Raw genomic sequence first — 21,512 nt, 5'->3', positions numbered from 1 at the left:
AAAGACAACCTGGATATTGTTTGTGATTTTTTATATAGTATGATCTTCCTTTACTTTTTTAGATTTTTTTCAATTTCTAGCCTCTTTTTTTATGTCACTCAGCTGCTTTATGGCACTGGTCACTTGTAAATTATTTTCTATCTTGTTATCTAGGTGATGTAGCATTTTTGCCATTAGATTGATCAGAGCTATTTTCCTTTGGAATCGATGTTGCAGGCTTATGGCTGCTGTACTTTAAATGTCATTCATTTTGTTTGTTGTGGGTTTTGCTGTCTGACTGCACTTTTTTCTTGAAGGAAGCTCTTGTTGCCTGGATTCTGAATGGACTTGACATTTGCTGAAAATTCGTATTATTGTGTGTTTGGGGCTTGAATGACATTCAATTGAGTATGTCTGTTTAGATTTCTCTGTAATGGAAGACTTTTGTATTACTGTAACTAGTAACTTTGGTTTGTAATGGGATATTTGAGTCTGGGCTGTCCATGAAAACCTACATTTGGTAGAGGGGATGTCTTCAGTAGATTTTGTTCACATTCTTTCTGTTTGTACTTCAGTGGATTGTTCACTATGTTAAGAAGATATGACTATTTGAGATGCCACATTAATATCTGAGATATTGGCCTCTTGTTTTACCTCACTTCTTGAGAAGTGCATTTTATTTATTAAAGCATTTGCAGGACTGGACTCTTCATTGTGTTACACTTGTACCTCAGTGCGCCTTAATGTACAGGAAGCTGTGCTATGATATATAGAATGCTTTGCTATTTTGTATTTTTTTTTTCTATTCTGTTGACTGCATTGTTCTGGTTTTGGTTATTTTACACCCTTGTTCCTGCCTGTACTTGACTTGCACCACAATTGAACAGTTTTTTTTTCTTTTTGGGGGTGGTCAGCCTGCACAGTGTCTCTAAACATCTTTAAGGTTAATCCCATCTGGACTCTGCTAGTTATGCAACCACTGGGTACTTGTGAGTTTACCTTAGGCCTTCCACATGTGGTGGATCTGATTATGTATTCCTGCTCCTGTCACGGTCCTCCAGTTCTACAACTAAACCATCATAGGAGCATGTGTAGAATTGTTGCTTGCCTAGTATTTTCATTCAGGCTAAATTTTTTCATGGTGATCCCTTACCATTAGCATAAAGCTCCAGACACTAAATTTCTAAGCGTTTCAGGGTAAGCAAATTCTTGCAGTATTACAAGGCCATGATCCCATGAAAGGACTGCTGTTACATGCCATTCAGTCCTGCAGTTTGAGACCTATGAGTTGCATTTGTATTCTTAGCATTAACTCATATATATTCAAGATGGGAGAGGGACTCTAGCAAAGGGTGTGTTTTCTCCTTTTCTGTTTATAACTTTCAGAACTGAGATATCAAGGCATAATTGAGGTGTGGAGCCACTCCTGTTTGAGAATGCAAGGGTTGCATCTTTGTTGTTGGCAGACAAAACTGTCCTCTTAGATTGAAGTACTTATAATTTTAGTGTGTCCTGCAGTAGTTTGCCACCAAGTAAAACATCAGCCTCTCCAAATCAGAAAACATGGTTTTCTTCTAGAAATGTGTGATTAGCTCACTGCAGGTAATGGAGACAGTTACATCAGTTCCTTTCTGTCATACAGGTTTGATTCCCGCAGCCTTCTTTTGCCTACAGTGTGTCCTTGAGGAAGTCACTTAACTAGTCAGTGCTTGGGGCAAATTGGAATATATATTTATTTGTATTTTTAACAATAAAGAGTTTATGTTTTAGTCTGCATCCAGTTTGTGTTATATATAGATCTGGGATTGTGATACAATTACAGCCAAAGTCTCGTATTTGCAAACTGGAATTTGGCGTAGGCTTCTTAATGGTCTCCTGGACTGCATGTCTAGTACCACGTTATTAAAATATGGTCCACCCTGGTCAGCTCGCTGCCACTGCAACCTTTGATGTGACTTATTAAATGATGGACATTTTTTCCTAACAGATTTAGTCGTATTAGACCTATACACTATTTTGGGGGACCCATGGTGGTATTTTATGAAGAATAACCCGTCCTTTTATCAGGGACATCCCTCTACTTTCCTGTAAAAGAAGCATTGGATGGGATGCAATTTGTATGAAGCCCTGGAGGAAGAAAAGACAGAAGTAACTATGACAGAGAAAAGAATAAATGTGTTTTCCTTACAAGATGAGTAGATTTAAAATAAGATCTTTTATGCAACAATATACACACTAGTTAGAAGTATCTCATTCACAAATCTGTATTCCTGAGCAAGTGGAACTGAGTAATATGTTAGAAGAAAGAGCTGCTAATGGAAAATGCAAGATAAACAAGGAATGTCAAAGAGCAGGAACATACACAGATATGGAAACCAAACCAGAGACGGAAGAGTGACTTGTGCAGAAGAAGAAACATTAGAAGAAAATTGATAACAGTGTTGTTTGCACACAAGTAATAGTACAAAGAATGCAACAAATGCAACATGGACTCAGAAATGTGAAGAGGAACATGCACTTTTTAGGCATATAGTTTAGATTTAGTATGAGAGGCATCAACTACCATTGGGAATACAAAAAAAAGGTTCACTGATTCAAATAATAACTAATTCTCACTATGACATTACGTTTGAGAAAGAGGAAGTGCTGGAATAAATAATGGGATAATGAAAACAAAAATAGGAAATAACATATTTTATGGACAGACCTGAAAAATTCGCAGGAGGTTATCTCTGCAAGTGAAACACTGAAGAAGAAAAAAACACAGGATCAGAAATGCAGGCAATGGAGGACTTGCTTGGAAAAGAAAAAAATACAGACAACTTGGGATTAGGAGCTAGGATGGGTAATGAATGTAGCACTGAATATTAGAAATTATATTTACATTTGCAGACCATTATAGGATAGGAAAGATAATGACACACTAATATGCTATTAACAGCTATTAATATGTACATTGTGTAATTTTTTTACTCTCTATGCACTGAACAGCCTTTAAAAAATGTAATAACTATGAAGAAAAGTGGCAAGAGAAAGGACAGTGCAAAAGAAGAACATATTTGATGTGATTAAAAATAATATTTCTATTCAGACACATTAATTGAACAAGTTATAAAAATGGCTCAAATAAAGACAAAAAAGGGCCTGAAGAAGGGGAGAGACAGAGTTAGAGAGAACAGTAAGATTAAAAAGAAACTAAAGGCAATAAAAAGAGTAAAAACAATAAAAAAATGGAAAACAAGAAGAGGCAGTTGAAGAAGGAAAAAGTAAAATGGAAGCTCAGAGAAAGAATGAAGAAATTGTAAAAGGACAGGTGAAAAGTACATAAAATGCAGTACAGGGTCATAATGAAACTAAGGTATCAGAGGAGGAATAATTAGAAACATGAGGTTTTACAAAGGATTAAGGATGGCAAAGACGATGAGAAGCAAAAAGAAAGCAGTAGTGAGAATAATGAAGTCTGGATATTATCTTCACTAATTATGAACCATATAAAAACAGACAAAGAAGAATGCAGCAGGAAAACAATGACAGGATTGTTTTTTTTTAACCCCTTATAAGTTACAGGCATTTCACTGTAGATGCACAAAGCTGTAATCGGAAGTTTGAAAATGACATATGCTCAAAATTAGTATTTTATGCAGGGATAAAACGCTTGTACCAACAGCAACCATGCTAGTCTCAATAATCACCTCCAAAATTGACATTGCACAGAGTAAAATGAACTGCATTATTTTTGAAAAAAAAAGTATGGAATGGAAAACAGTCCTTTTTGAAATGCTGTTTACAACTTTTTCTGATTTCAGACCTTGACCAGGATTCAGAAGCAGGCCTGGGCATGAGCCGTAAGGCTGTTGCAAAAAGGACCTTACCATGAGCATGGAAAGCAGCTATTCAGAGACACATTAGCTGCAATGAGGAAAGACTTCATTATCAGATAATTTGCATGTCTCTGAAGTACTCGGTGATTACTACAAGTGCTAACAGGCCTTTTTCTATTGCTCTTGTGGTAATCATCACTGCCAACTTGTGCATTTTGTTAGCACAGGCACCGCTCATTGATTTTCTCACACACATAGTACATGCGAACACACACCTGTACACACAAATATTAATACACACACACACAGACACACACATAGGGACACACCAATATACATTTTACCTATCCACAAGTTTTCAGAACATTCATCATAAGTTGTGTATGTTTACTGTCATTCAGTAATGCCAGACATTAGTTTTATTTTTCCTGTTGTTCACTGAATGCATCTAGATGCAAGACCTGTTGCTCTAGTAATGTTTTAAGTGGATTAGAGTAATATTTAAAAAGACTCCCTGGTGTCATCTTCTGACCCCCCCCTCCGCCCGTGACTTTGTCCCAAAGTCTTCAGCACTATATGGGCACAAAGAAGTAAGAAAGTTTAATGCCTCCATACATCACAGACCACTCCAGACAGTCAATAATGCCAGACATTAGAGTTTCTTACTTCTTTTTGTCCATACAGTCTGAGTTCTATTAATTTTTTAAAGCCATTAGGATATTAGTACAGAGTATTCCTGGTGTTTAATATCCCCCAATATATCTTTTGTGCAATAAAACATGAGTTTTATTAACTTTTCAAAAGATTTAGAGTAACAGTACAGAGTGTCCTTAGTGTGTAGTGTCCCATCCCCATGTCTTTCATAATGCCTGCAAAACCTGACTTCTATTAACATTTTAAGTATTTTAGCATAATAGTCCAGTGTGTCCTTGGTGTCTAGTGCCCCCCCCCCATATATTGCAGGGTTTGCTTGTGAGTCAGAGGAACTTTATGTCTGGCAGCCACTCCCCCCACACACATTATTACAGTCACACACACACACACACACACACACACACACACACACACACACATTGCCATAGACACACACATCCTCTCACCATACATTGAACATATACCCTCATTTGATGCACGCATGCACTCACCTACCCATTTTCCCAAACACATTAAAATACACATGTACCTTACCTGTTACCTTGTGACATCCTCACACTGGGCCAGTAATCAAGGGACCTGAATCCTCACCACTGACACTGGAGAGGGACATTCACTTGGAATACAATGGATGCACTCAGTGTTTCCAGATGCAGCTCTCTGCACCAAGTACAAATTACCTTAAGAGGACACAGGGAATACAGTCAGGCCGTGGTTTGCGTTTCTATATCTGTCTCCCTCCAGGTCCCCAGTAAGACTCCCCACTGGTACAGCTGTAGAATTAAGTCCTCAGCCAAGTGCCCAAGCCAAGTCCTCCACCACTCTCTTGGTGAAACCAGTGCTTCGTGTCCCTGCTCCAAGTAGCTGACACACACACACACACACACACACAGTGTGAGATTTGATTTTCACACACACACACACACACACACACACACACACACACACACACACACACGGCAAAGTCTGGCAGAGATTTACTTACTGTGTCCCCTTCTGCCCAGAGTATAAGGTAGTTATGACTGTCATCAGGCACTTTACAATCAGCTACTCTAAGGCCCTTAACAAAAGGTGTTCAATTATACTGTGTATTAATAGTAATACAAATGGTAGTAGTAGTTGACTGAGATAGCTAGAACTTCAGGAGTGTCCAACACAGTGTCACAAATAAAAATAAGCACTCTCAAAGTTTTAATGCTTTCTAAAAGGACCAGCCACAATAAACATTTCAAATATATTTAATAATAAATAATAAAAGAACATGAAATTACTGAATATATATTTACAGTAAACCACAGACTTCAAATCACATAAAATATTGAAAATAACATTGATAGACAGACTCAGACAAATAAAGAAAATCAATATCTAAACTAAGCTTCACCTTATTTTCCTGACTAAATCTAGGAGAATTACTTTTTCCTACTTACTTAATAGAGCAAGGCAGATGATGTGGTGAATAGTCCTTCTTGTTGTCAGGTCCAAGACAGAATAGTCAATACTGAGAAATTTCTATTTGTAATGTATATCAAATTTCCAAGATGGCTGACAGAATAACCTCACCTGGTCACCTGACTCTAGGTTCTCACACTATTCCCCTTTGAAGTTTGTGACAGGATGTTAACATAGATGTGATAAGATGCATATCTAATGTTTTGCTAATGTTTATGGCAGTGCGTTTGGCTTCCCATGATCCCATCTTTTTACTGAGATAATGAACAAAGGCTTCTTCCAGACATGTTGTCACTGGTCCTATTCAGAGCTGTGAGATAAGCACTTCCATGGCCCAACAGGTGGTCCAATTAACAGCATTTTTTCTTAAAGTAAGATGTAAGCTAGCTGTTGAACCTCTTCTCTTCCAGTGTCCTTTGCTAACATATATGCGGACAGTCTCACATGTACATTCCTTCTCTGTCCAGCAGGACCCGCTGTTGATACATTTTTAATACTAGCAACTATATAAACACAGTTTGACTTTCAAATGCCATACAGTTCTAACACATTTGTAACACAAGCATCTGTACAAATCAGTTTGATATTCAAATACCATACAGTTCTAATACATTTGTAACATAAACATTTGTGTAAATCAGTTTGATAATCAAATGCCATACAATTCTAATACATTCGTAACACAAGCATCATGTACACATCAGTTTGATATTAAAAGGACATATGCTTTATAGAACTCCAGCTGCCTATGCTGGCACTAGCCCATATCATGACATCTCTCCCCATTCAAAGACTCAAGCTAGTTTTTCAAGTGACCCTTGAGAAACCTGGCTTGAGGGAAATAAGCCTATCTGGAAATATGTTACCCATTTCCCTGTTTTGAGACCCCATCTGCATTTGCATTGCTGACCCCACTGCGGTGTTCTTCTGTCATGTCATGTCTGCAATCCTAATGTCCACCTTAATAACTTGACATTTTGCTGGCTGGCTCTATGTAGCCATCTTAAAGGATTGTGATCTGTAACTACAGTGAATTGCTTTCCATACAGATAGTGCTGAAGTTTCTGCAGTGCCCATACCATAGCTAGACATTGCTTTTCTACAGCTGCATGACATTCCTCCCTGGGTTGGAGTCTACAGCTAAGATATACCACTGGGTGCTCTTTTCTCTCTAAGAAAACCTGGCTAAGTGCAGCCTCCATGCCATGGTTTGAAGCATCCATCTGCACAAAAAATTATTTGCTGTAATCTGAACTGGCTAACACATGTGGTCCTCCCAAAGCTCCTTTAAACTTTTGGAATGTCTGCTCACATGCTGGGGTCAACTGGCCTGTTATTCCTTATCAGGTCTGTGAGGGGAGCAGCTATTGTACTATAATTGGGGACAAACTTTCTATAGTACCCCACTGTCCCTAAGAATGCCCTCACCTGTGCTTTGGTAACAGGGGCAAGCCATGCCTGAATGGCTTCAACTTTGGCAGGTTCTGGTCTTATCTTGCTACTCCCTACGCTATGTCCCCGGTAGGAGACCTCTGCATACTCACCTGATGTTTATGGCACTTAATGGTCAACTCTGCCCGTTGCAGTCTGCCCAGGACCACCCTGACATGCTGAAGGTGCTCTAGCCAGGAATGGCTGTAGATGGCAATATTATCCAGGTAAGCAAGAGCCTAATCTCCTTCTCCTTCTAGGATACAATCTACCAGCCTCTGGGAAGTTGTTGGGGCATTTTTCATCCCAAAGGGCATCTTCATGAACTCATACAAGCCAAAAGGAGTCACAAATGCTGACCTCTCTCTAGCGTTGGGAGTCAAGGGCACCTGCCAGTAGTCCTTGGTCATATCAATAGTGGTCAGATACTGAGTCCCACCCTGCTTTTTAAAGGCTTCATCTATCTAGGCATGGGGTAAGCATCTGACTTTGTGTGTCTATTTAGTCTTCTGTAGTCCACATCAAACCTATTGCTGATACCTTTCTTTGGTACCAGCACCACTGGGGAGGCCCAGGGACTGCTGGACTTCTGGATTACTCCTAGTTCCAACATCTACTATATTTCCTCCCTCAGAGTCTCTCTGACTGGCAGGCACCCTGTAATGGGGAACCTTGATAGGCCTTTTGGGCTCTGTATCCACATAGTGCTGCACCCAGGTGGTTGCATCCTGGTTTCCCTGTGAACATGTCCCCAAACTCCTTTAACACTGCTTGGGTTTCTCGGACCTGGGTAGGGGATAGCCACTGGGACATTGCTACCCCTTCCACTGAGGTGTCAGTCTGATCCTCACCAAGGAGATCAGTCACCAGATTCCCCCACTCAGACTCTTCTTGCCATCCACTGCTCTGCTGTTGGGCTCCTGGCAGGTTCTCCTGGGCCAAATCCTTGAGCTCCCTAAGCCTTGTCCTGAGGTTTAGGATCTATGCCACAACATACTCCTTTTGGGATTCACACTCACCCTTCCACTCATCACAAATTAAAATTAAGGGCCCCCTTACCTTATGCCCATACAATACAGCAACTCAAAGGGTGAAAAACCTGTGGCTTCCTGAGGTACTTCTCTGTAAGTAAACAGCAGATGGGGCAAATATTTGTTCAACTCTATCTCTCAAAATGTTCTGCAAATGCCTGTAGCACAGTCTTTAGTATAAAGATTAACCTCTTCACAAGACCATTGGTCTGGGGGTTGTAGGGGGTGGTCTTTAGGTGCTTCACCCCACAGTGCTTCCACAGACAAGGCAGCAGGTCTGATATGAAATTGGCACCTTTGTCAGTATTTCCTTGGGAAACCCACTCTGTTGAAAATCTCTACCAAAGCATTTGCCACCTTTTCTGCCTCAGTGGAGGGCAGAGCCACTGCCTCAGAATATCTAGTAACATAATCTACTACCACCAGGATATACTTCTTCCCTGTGGAGAATGGGGTACTCAAAGGCCCCACAATATCCATAGCTACACTCAGAAATGGCTCCTCATTCACAGGCAAAAGCATCAAAGGAGCTTTAATCTTGTCTCCTGCCTTGCCTACATTTTGGCACTGCTCACAGGTGCTGGAGTACCCTGTCACATCCGTGGCAAACTCATGCCAATAAAAGCTCTGCATAATACATCTCTTGGTATGCTTTATGCCCATATGACCTTCAAAAGGAATGTTATGGGCTATGGTAGAAGTACCAGACTTTAGCCTCTGGGCACTACCAACTGCTGTATTATTACCTTACCCTCTAGCCCTCCGTCAAGCATCCACATTCTGTGCAGTAACCCTGTGTTCCAGTATATAGACTCCCCTTTCCTTGAAAATCAGGCATCTCCCTAGCTACCTCACTCAAGCCTTGTAATGTAGGTCTTAGAGCAGAGCCTGTCTCAACTCTATCTTTGTGACTTTTCCCAGCTCCCCTTCCACAAAAAATGTGGTATCTTCTGACAGTGATGCCTTACTGTCATCCTGGGTACTACCACTCACCTCTGTCTTGCAGTCACCTTGTTCAAGGGAACATCAGTACCTACCAGCAAATGTGACTCATCTTCAGGTTCATTGCTACAGGTTAGCTCTCTCCCTGAAATAGTCACATCATCAGTCCTGGCTTCAGGGGTGTGGTCTGCGTGGGTCTCTCCCAGGCTACCAGACCCACATACCTGTCTCTGAGCCTGACTGTGTGTCACTGTATGCACACAAAGTACTGCATTATCAAAATCATTCACTATGAAGACATCTGCAGGGATATCCTCAAGCACACCTAATTGCTTGGTTCCTTTTCCACCCTGCCAGTCAAGGTGAACCCAGGCCAAAGGCATTTGGAATGAGATCCCACCTAAAGCTCTGACTGAGTGAACTGCCCAAGCATGTACTACTCATCTTTAGCCACTGCAGGCTTCACAGTGGTTATATCAGAGGCTGTATCTCTCTTGGCACTGGCTTGTTTTCCATCCACCAAGATAGGATACAAACTCTGGTGGTAGTTTGGTACCCCTGTTGTCTCCAGACAACTTACCACTGGCATTCTGTTATTTCAAATTGCTGGCTCCACTACCTTTGTTCTTCACCTTAACTCTTTGGATATCTATATGCTACTTGGCCCCACTGGTTACATTTAAAACATTTAACCATTGATCCTGGCCATGTACCCAAACTAGTGTCTTCCTTTGTTACTGGTGGACTCTATTGGGGTAGTTTAGGCCACCACCCATGGTTTCCCTTTTATCCTTGTGCAGCACTGTGTATCCCCTTCTTATGCAGTATTGCCGTGATTGCTAAGCAGAGATCCCCTTTTTCCCCTGCTCATCTACAGAGTTGCATTTCATGTCTGCTAACCAGATTCTCGTGTCCTCAGGCAAAGTGCTAAGGGCTTGTTCCCTCATCAAAAGATCTGCCAGCCATTGGAAAGTGGTGACCTGATACCCACTCACCCACCTAAGAAAATAACTGCTTAACTGAGCAGTATAATCATACACACTTTTATCTGCCTTGTGTCTATGGTCACAAAACTTTTTTCTGTAAGCTTCAGGTATTAACTTAAAACATTTCAATAAACATTTTTAACTGCATCATAGTTTAAGTAATTAGTATCAGACAATTTAGAAACAGAAGTTACAGCTTTACCATGGAGTAAGGGGGTCAGGAGCAGTACCCAGAGCCCTTGGTCAACATTATATTGTATACATACTCTTTCAAATATATGAATGAAACTATCAAAATTATCACCCTCTGTAAATTGTGGAAGAAATTTGATGACCTTTGTTTCTTCTGGGGTTCAGTTATTCCCTTCTCCATTACCTCCATGAACCTGATGAAGAGTCAGCATCTTCCTCTCATGTTGATGCTGCTTCTCATTTTCTTCAGTCTCCAAATGCTGCAGTCTGTCTGCTGATTCTATGTTCAAATGTTTGCCTCCAGTTCAAGTGTCTTTAACTCCAGATGGATTTTTAAGTCCTCTAAGGAAAAGTTGAACTGTCCTGTTTCTGAGGGCTGCAAATTTCCATCACCAGACTAGTTATCCTTCTGGATGCTGGTCTGAGCTGTGATTAATGCTGAAATAATTTCCTCTTTAGCCAGGTTGGCATGTACCGGTCCTTTGGCTTTGCACTCTTGGCGAACTGGTTCTTTGTCAGCTTGCCATACCCCTCTGCTGACATCTTTGCTGTCTTTCCCTGACTAATAAACTAAACTAGCAAATAAATAGATAAATAAATAAATAGAAATTTTGTGAAATGAAACTCTGAATGCTCACCTTGTGGCTGCTTGAGAGCATACCTTTAGTGACAACTGCTGACAGGCTACAGAAGTCCAGTATCCACACTACTGCTCACCAATATGTGATGTCCCCACACTGGGCCATTAATCAAGGAGCCTGAATACTCACCACTGACACTGGAGAGGGATGTTTACTTGCAATACAAATGGATACACTCAGTATTTCCAGATGCATCTCTCTGCACAAAGTACAATTTCCCTTAAGAGCACATAGGGAACACAGTCAGCCCCGGGTCAGAGTTTCTATATCTGTCTCTCTCCAGGTCCCCAGTATGACTACCCTCTGGTACAGCTGTAGAGTTAAGTCCTCAGCCAAGTGCCCAAGCCAAGTCCTCCACCACTCTCTATGTGAAACCAGCACTTCGTGTTTTTCTCCAAGTAGCTAACACACACACAAACGCACACACACACACACACACACACACACACACACACACACACACACACACACACACACTGTGAGATTTGATTTTTCAAACACTCATACACGCATCTGGGAAAGGCTAGCACAATTTTAACTGCTGTGCCCTATTCTACACTAAGTATAAGGTAGATATGACTGTCACCAGACACTCCATAATCAGCTACTCTAAGGTCCTTAACAAAGGGTATCCAATTATACTGTGTAATATTAATATAAATGCAAATGGTAGTAGTTGACCAAGACAGCTAGGCCTTCAGGAGTGGCCAACATAGTGTCACCAAATGAATACACATACTCTCAAAGGTTAAATACTTTCTAAAAGGACCAGCCACAATAAACTTTTTAAATATATTTAATAATAAATAATAAAAGAGCATGAAATACAGGATATATATTTGCAGTAAACCACAGAGTTCAAATCACAGGAAATATTGAAAATAACATTGCTGGACAGACTCATACAAATAAAGAAAAACAATATCTGAACTAAGCTTCAGTATATATCTCCTGACTGAATTTGGGAGAATTACTATTCCCTACATACTTAATAGGGCAATGCAGATGATGTGGTGAATGGTCCTTCTTGTGTCAGGCTCAAGACAGAATACTCAATAATGAGAGATCTCTTTTTTTTATATCTAACATTTCCAAGATGGCTGACAAAATGACCTCATCTGGTCACCTCACTCTAGGTTCTCATACTATTCCCCTTTGAATTTGGAGACAGGATGTTTATCTAGATGTGTAACATGCATATCTACTAAAGGTTTGTTAATGTTTATAGCAGTACCTGAGGCTTCCCATGATTCCATATTTTTACTGAGATAATGAACAAAGGCTTCTTCCAGACATGCTGTCACTGGTCCTACTCAGAGCTATGAGATAAGCACTACCATGGCCCAACAGGTGATCCAATTAACAGTAGTTGTCTTAAATTAGGAAGTAAGCTACCTGTTTAACTGCCTTCTCTTCCAGTGTCCTTTGCTAACATATATACAGACAGTCGATAGTCTCATGTATATTTCTTCTCTGTCCAGCAAGATCCACTGTCAATACAATTTTTAATACTAGCAGCTTTACAACCATATTTTGATTTTCAAATGTCATACAGTTCTAATACATTTGTAATATAAGCACCTGTACAAATCAGTTTAATATTCAAATGCCATACAGTTCTAATACATTTGTAACATAAGCATTTATGCAAATCAGTTTGATATTCAAATACCATTCAGTTCTAAAACATTTGTAACACAAGCATCTTGTATAAATCATTTTGATATTCAAAGGACATATAGTTTTTATAGAACTCTAGCTGGCTATGCTGGCACTAGTCCATATCATCACACACCTAACCACCCAATTATGTCCTCTGAGGCAGACACACACTCGCATATATACACACACATTTGCCTTATACACTAATACCTCTATATACAATCACACATGCAGTCACACTCATACATACATACACACACACATCCCAACATAACCTATCTACTAAACTCCCCATGAATCACCTTTAACATGATTTCTCCCACTGAAAGTAAAGGGTGGATATGAAGGTTTGGCTGAGGTAAGGAATTACATATCTGAGTGGTTTTATAGATAGTGTGGCTTTGTAAATCACCAACTGCAGGAATTTCTGGGGGAGAACACATAACCAAATATCATATGCCCCCCCCCCCGTTTGCCTCATTATCATTTGCCATAGGTCAGTGAGACAGACCACCATAGTGCTGCACCTCTTTGTGTACACTCTGGTAGGACCTTCTAAGAATTGTAACAGTTATCACTGGTGATAATAAGGGCTTACCATTTGCAGTAATTTTTCTAAATCCTACACCTTGTGTTTCAGTAAAATGAATATCCAATAAATATTTTTTACAGGATGTGTGATTAATGAAATATGTATAGAGAGAAAGTAAAAAAATGGGAAGAAAAAATGCATATGGTTGGTAGGTAATAATTGTGTTTCTACATTATTCTGTACTTCTATTTCCACAAGCAGAATTATTTGTATTTTACAGCCTGCTGGGCCACAGTCTTACAGAGTAATTCACGATTGTGGCAGAACTACATACTACTGCCAGATTTGAGCCTTTGTCATTTATTGCTGCATCTTTTTCACCAAACAGTGTCACTGCCGAGTTTCTGCATAGTCAGGTGACTTAAACTGTGGAGAAATTCAACAGTGAGAGAATTGTCCCTGCTCTAGTTTGTGCTTCAGAGCTTTTATATTCTGCTTATGATTCACATGCTTAATATTGCTTTTTGTATCCACACCATTGCTAAAGTTTATATAAGAGCTCCAGTGTTGCTTTTATTTGATTGGATGCATCTTTAGCTATAGATTAGGAACTGTTAGGTGGATAAAAGCTGATTTCTATAACAAAACCAGAATAATAGTTTTCAGTTTCTTGTTTTACAGTTTTGTGAAGAGAATAAGAGAGGGAGCGACATCAAAATACAAACTGAATGTCTGAGGAAGCACTATTTTAGTGTGAAAGTGCTTATCATTTATATATATTTTTTTGTTTTATTTGCTTCCATTAAAGTTTTAGTGTGTTTGAACTGTATTTAGCTGGTTACATTTATTTGCACTTTTGGCATCTCTAGCTTTGCTGCTTGCTCTTTGGAAAAAATTTCAACCCTCCCACCTTTTTTTGCTGTGGTGGTTTGAAGAGGTTGTATATCTGTCCTCTGCCCTTTATGGTAATTTGATTTCCAAAGTCCTTCCCTCCTCTCTTTCACTGCTATTGTCTGTTGCATAAGTCATTTATGCACTTTTCCCACCCATTGTTTTCCATAAATCTGTGATACTGAGTACTCAGCCAGCAAACCAGTATTACTCAAGTAAACCTCTTTTACTACATATTGTATGCTGCTCACTTCCCCAAAAATCAGCAATGCTTGAAGACCTAGCCTGTTTTCCAGAAGTGTTCTACTTGAATCCAATGCTATTCAGGCAAGATTAAGTATCACTGAGTGCTAAATCACACTGCTTTTATGTGTGAATTTCACCAATTAGTTTGTAAGAAAATTGCTCTTCCCCTCATTGTTACTGCTGTTAGACTGTCTTGAAATTGCCTTCAGCAAAGAATTTCCAGCTAGCTGTTTAATAGATTTGTGGTAGCATTGCACTCGTGGAGCTATTCTACTGTGTTTTTATATTAGCAGGACTGGGTTTATTCATCTTGTGTCAGGGGGAGTTTGCCTGGTCTATATGAGTTAGGAAATATACTAAAGGACTCATAGTGTAGTCATTTTATTGACAAGAGGGGTCATTGGTTAGTTTTCTGTTTTTTTTTCTGTGCTGCTATAAATTTTCTGTATTTGTGTGGGTTAGCAGTGTCCTGTACAGTAGCAAACTTTTCCCTATGGAACAGTTCATAAAACTGCACCCTGTAAAGCAGCTATATATTACAAATACCTTGTGTGTCGCCAAGCTTAGACAACTAGTTAGGTGTCACTTCTCTCACTGTTGAACTTCTCCACAGTTTAAAGCACATGACTATGCATAAATTTCTGAGTAACACTGTTTAGCAAAAGAAATGCAGCACTAAATGACAAAGGTTCAAATTTGGCAGGCATGCACAGTTCTGCCACAACTGTGAATTAATCTATAATATTGCGGCTGAACAGGCTGTAAAATACAAACAATTCTACTTGTGGAAATAGAAGTACAGAGTAATGCAAAAACACAATTATTGCCTATGATTAGAATATACAATTTAAAACAACATGTAGTAAGGTAGGTAAATAATTGGTTGTGTTACAGATCTAGCAGAATAAGACTTGGAGATACTCTTTCTGCACCCAAAATTAATTATTCTGGTGCTCCTCAGAGATCTGTTCTGTGGCCAGTCCTATTTCGCGTTTTTATGGGTGAGGAAATATGCTGACAATTCTATGATATGGTCAGTAATTACTTCAATTATGGATCAAAGCTTAGCACAGAGGTATATGGACAAATTGTTTATGTGGTGTCAACTAATCATATAGAGTTTAACCTGAAAAAGTATTGTATTATACATTATGGTAGGAATCATTTATGTTACCCTTATTCCATGAATAATGTTGCATTGAATGCTATGTTTAACATCAAAGATTTGGGAAAAAAGATTGATAGTAACTTATATTTTGATTCACATCTGATCGATGTTACTAAAAGATGTTATTCTGAAATAAATATTTTGAGAACTTTTGTCTGTAGGGATAGAGAAGCATTAGTTCCAGATTCTAAAGCTGTTATAAGAATTGTGGTCAGATATGGTAGGAATGTATGTATTACTATACACAGATTAAAAGAAAAGATACAGAAATATTTTACATAGTAGATAAAAGGTTTGATAGAAAAGAGTGATATGAACAAATTGAAGGAAATATCTTTATTTCAAATTAGTTATTAATTACTTAGGGAAGAATTAATTGATATCTATAAGTATATAAATTCAGAAAGCTAAGGGACTAGTGCAGGCATAACTAGGATATATCATCAGAAAGGAGCTAGAAATGGAGAATTTACAATGGAAATCAGTAAGTGTAAAGGTAAGTTTATGAAAAACTCCTTACATTTTAGAACAGGATGTTGGTAATTTTTTTTGTCTTTTTGGAATTAGAAAGTTGTGATAAGAATAAGATAGATTCATAGAGGAAAGGGTATATAATACCAGACATATTGAGGGTAAACTATTAGAAGTCCTTTACAGCCCTGAATTTGTATTTTGTAACACTGAACGTTGAACACGTGCACACACAAACACACAGACACACACACACACACACACACACACACACACACACACACACACACACACACATATATATATATATATATATATATATATATATAAAACATAAAATAATGCTTAAATAATACTTGCATGTTTTACCTTCATTTTGTCATTAGTTTTTTTACATACAACACCAGTCCATTATACTTGATCATCAAATGTTAAACAAAAATCTTCATGAACTGTGCATCATTTATTCTCCCAGGATTTTTTCTTCTTTCTCAAAAGACTTGAATTTGTCTTGAACTAAATGTTTAGAGATCTGTCTGAACAGTTCTCATCTCACACATACCACTTTTCTACTTTCATGTTATACTTAGAACCCTTAAATCATTAGGAAGCTGACCTCAGAACCATGGCACTTTTTTCTCTTTAATAGGGCATGCATTTCCCAGGGGTTGAACCCCAAATTGTCTTTTTTACAAATCATTAAGTGAGTAAATAATAACTTAATACATTGTATCAAAAGAAGACAATCTGACAATGTTAAGAAGAGATTTATTTTATTGACATCACAAACTAACTCCATGAAGACTTTGTTTTATGTGAATTTGACATCTGAGGTGTACACAGTTATAATGTAGCTGTAAGTGCTGCGTAAGGGGAATGTCTGTAATTGACAATTACTGATCCTGCTATGGTGATCAAGTCATTAAACTAGCTTTGTAGTACCAGTGGAGATTTCTGTATAGCAAGTTTGAATTCTCTGCTGAGGGAATATTTTCTCACAATCAGGCATCTGAGGTATACTCAGTAAATTAAGTGGTTGTAATTGATGGTTAAGGAAGCTTGATTATGAATAAATGTGACTTACCTCTACTGTTGTCTGATGACTATAAAACAGTCACCAATCTGGCATGGCAGGCAACGCCACATAATATGTATTTGCTGAAACTGGTGTAAATGATTGTGGATGGGAAATAGGAAATACACCCTGGGGATCACTTCTGTGTCTCTGCTCGACAGTGGCACAGGAAAATAACTTTCTTGGGTAGCGTAAGCCAGGGAACCTTGTTGGCTAGGCTTACGTAAGCCCTTGGGCCAATAGCCTAGTACCTACCTATGAACCAACAAACACATCTAATGTCTTAAATTAAATACTATAAGATTTAAAATAGGAACTACTAAAAAAGTATAGCATCCTATTTAACATAATACATACTTTAAAAATCAAAAATTAAACATCAGAAGATGTTATTGTTGTTAACATCTATTGATGTTTAATTTTTGATTTTTAAAGTATGTATTATGTTAAATAGGATGTTATACCTTTTTAGTAGTTCCTGTTTTAAATCTTATAGTATTTAATTTATGACATTAGATGTGTTTGTTGCTTTTAGTAACAGCAAGGAATTTAATGAATTTTACCTTAGGTCTTTAAGCTGCAATTCATGTATATAATTAATTGCTTTTGCTTTTGTGTTGTATTGGTTAATTGTATAATTAAAGGGAGGAGGGGGGGAGGTCTCTTGTGTGGTTATAAACCTAACTGTTTTTTGTGCCTACTGTTTGTTGTCTGAAGAAGTTTGGTCATTGCACCAGACGAAAAGCGCTTTACTTCATTTCCTTAGTGTGGCGCTGTATTTTGTTTTTTTTGTTCACTTGTCTATTAAAGGGCTGAATAGCTGAAGATTTCAATGTTTTGAAGAGCTTTATCCTGCATTTTTTTGTTTTTCTAAACCTCCACTACCTCAATAATCACATCTGTTCATGTGACCACATGCATAAGCCACCATAAAATGTTACTTTCTCTAGTAACTTCCAAATAGTACTTAAAAGTTCCTTGCAGTTCTTAATTATCTCACTGTTTTGCTTCATATCAAGATATTATCCCACTACTAGTCATTTTAGCCTACATTGATAACGTAATAAAATGTTTATTTATGTAACCTGTTTAAATTGTACAACTTAAAACAAACATATTGTTTATGAATGCCTTTTGAATTAATGCTTTGATGTTGTATGACAGCCTTTTGAATCAATACTTTATATTGTATGATTGTTTTATTTATCAATGTTCTGATGTTGTCATTATCATTGTACATCTTCAACACTTATAAATATGTTCTTTTGTAACTATATTTTTGTAACTGTAATTGGAGCTTTTCTCCCAGGCCTCCACTAAAAATGGGTCTTCTTAGCCCAGTGGACTTTCACGGTTAACAAATGTCAATAAATAAATAAATAAATAAATATTAAACAAATAAATATTGGAGACATTTTTTCATAGTATAATGTGTAGTTTCAGTATGGACTGGTTTCTTTTATGTTTCAGGTTGATAACAGTCCCACTCTTAACATTTTGTACTATCAGAAAATGTTCAGGTCTGCTGCATGTCAAAATGATTGTTTCTGGAACGACTGTCACTAGAAATGCTTCCCTTTAAGCATCTGCCTAAATACACATCAGTCAGTGCATTAACAAAATTCTGTTTTTTTTTTATTTCAGAAAAGGTCTGTTTACTAAGATGAAAAAGAAGAAAAAAGGTGACAAAGGATACACTATTGCCAATAAAGGAGCAGCTGGTAAGTTCCTATAAACAAACATTACCTTTCACATACAAGAGTTTCATTATGTTGAGTTTTAGTGTTCTTTGCAACTTGTTAATGACATATATATATCAGGAGTGGACAGATATCTCAGGGTGTATAACAAGTTTACATTTGTATCCAGGCTGTCTAGCTATGACCCTATCTTAAGCAAGTGAATAAGAAGTAACAAGGTATTAGATTATCAGTTCTTACTTCCTCTGTTGGCTCTCATGGTTAGAAGTAGAAAATACATTCTCAAAGAACTACGTCACATTCATATGCAATGCACATGACAGGAAACACCCAGAAAGTAAAGCAGTTTGTTATGAAGTATTCTCTAATGTAAGCACATTCTTTAAGTAGTTGATAACATATCCCAGAATAACAAAATAGGCATATATTTTACGTCCTGCATTTATCTATAGCATATGTCTGTGTATTTAGTGTAGAGTCTGTCATAAAACTTCCAAAGGACACAGGAATGCGATATACCATTCTCTTATTACTGTACAATATAATGCCAGCAATCAGGCAATGAAAAGTGTGGCCTGGAAACAGGGTACTGCATAAGGTAATGGCATTGATTAGGCAGAAAATGGCCTGGCCTGGGAACAGGGTACACTAGATTTGGACATCCAGGACTTGTTCAAATAATGCATATCATACTCTAATCAGTCTTTGACTACTAAACATGCAAGGCATAGTGACACCATTTCCATTGACAGTAGGAGCAGCAGTTTTGTATTCCCACCCAGAGAGCCTTAATAATCATACTGCCAAGGTGCATTGGGGGACATTCTTAAATCACACATTACTATATTACTGTGATGTTTCCATACCTTTTCATTAAGTGAGTATTTTTGCCATTTAAGTAAGGGAACCCCCATACAGTCAAAATACTTCTGTGTAAATTAAGAATAGTTTTGCAGATTGCAATTTTCCTTTTAAGCAGAATCTTGTTGGATTTTGCATCAGGGAAGTACCCTGCTTTTCATCTTTGCAAACAGAATGATTATTTAGCTTTGTAAGTAGATAGACTCCTATTTCTTAATAAATCACCTTATGTCAGCTTCACTGACTGCTATGTTATAATTAATAATCCATGGCTGGGTGTGGGTATATTAGGATTTACCCACGGCTGGTGTCGTTCGATCATGAATGTGAAGCCCAAGTGATTAAATAAAGCCAACCATGAGTAAATCCTGATATTGCCACAAACAGCAGGGGATTATTGCTATTATACAATTACATTATTTAGGAAAGAAATTGCTTACCTTTCTTAAATGATGCATTTGTATAAGGTCACTTCTGTCTTTTTTCTCATTGTCTTTGCTATATTGATGACCTGCACATGCACTGAGACTTACGTTCCCATGTTTGCAAAGTAAATTAGTGCAGAAGAAATTATGTAGAAAACATATTCTCCATTGTTGTTTTTTTAACTATGAAAAGAATGAGATTTATGAGGGACAGTGCAAACATATAAGGAAAATCAGGTTTTTGCTTGCTTATTTTTGCAAAATATAACTAATTTTTATTATATTTTACTCTGTCCCAGAGCATATGACAATAGAAAGTTTGACCATTCAATGGTACTTTGGCAACTGTTTGTCTAGTAGCATATTTTCAGTTTACAATGGGCATCATTGGTATAATTCTCTAGAGCAGTAGCACCTGGGCTTTGCAGGTCAATTACGTCTAATATCACTTTCAGAAAGAACCAGCTACTACTAATTATCTCTAATACTAATTATTCTCCCTGATACAGAATTTTGAGTCTTCTTCCTGAACAAGCATTGTTTTACACAGCTGACTCATTTTTGTTTGCATATATTTAAAATCCAAAATATTAAAATATGTCACAACAGAAAAGGCACCTGTCAGTCTTTTGTATTGACCAGCCTAACTTAGGTTGTTCTTGCCATTCTAAAATGGGGCAATTAAACTGCATATCTAACATATTTATTACATGCAGGAAGTTATACTTTTGTAATCAGCTTTTGTAGATTATTAGTAACATTGCACACATTTCACTGTTGAGTTAGGAATATATAAGTAATAGTGGAAGTAAAGGGATTGTTATTGCCTTACTTATGGTACCCTTATCTGGGGTGATGTTTTTTTTTTGATAAAACAACGCATAACTAAGCAATAATGCATGAGTCCGTATGGAGACAAATATTATCATACGAGCCTTAAGGGCAAGTGCCCTACAACGCTGGATGTCCAGTAATAACTGTACTAACACATCTTCAGTTGCCTCTATGTGCTTATAAAATGGATGTCTGTTGTATTATATGTACTTATAAGAATCTGGTTTCTGGGTGATATTCTTGTAAAGTGTATCTCACTTTGCAAAATAACATGAAGAGTGGTGACACATAGGGAGAGGGTGATTCAGAGGCACACGTAGTGAAAAAATAGTGTGGTATATAGTGTATGTGAATGACTGAATAATTACCTGGAAATGAGGCTCCGGATGTAAATGAGGGACAGCAAATATGCAAATGACACCTCTAAACGTAGCAGAATGACACAGAAATGCATGAAGAGGTCATACTGTGCACAGCAATCACCTATCCTGGCTGCCAGAAATTGCAAATGTACAGCA

At 37.9% G+C, this 21,512-nt stretch overlaps 1 protein-coding gene across 2 annotated transcripts in view; it reads left to right on the top strand.

Moving 5' to 3' along the window:
* LOC122798011 (fer-1-like protein 6) overlaps window positions 1–21,512 on the top strand; it is a 1,810,759-nt gene that overhangs the window by 135,876 nt on the left and 1,653,371 nt on the right. For both annotated transcript variants that reach the window (XM_044066595.1, XM_044066597.1), the window contains exon 2: window positions 18,819–18,895. In XM_044066595.1, the coding sequence (XP_043922530.1) occupies window positions 18,819–18,895 (77 nt within the window). The remainder of the gene's footprint in view (window positions 1–18,818; window positions 18,896–21,512) is intronic.

This window comes from Protopterus annectens, chromosome 3.part1 (assembly GCF_019279795.1).
Source record: "Protopterus annectens isolate FY-2018-M chromosome 3.part1, PAN1.0, whole genome shotgun sequence".
NCBI lineage: Eukaryota > Metazoa > Chordata > Ceratodontiformes > Protopteridae > Protopterus > Protopterus annectens.
This window is presented reverse-complemented; position numbering and strand designations above follow the sequence as displayed.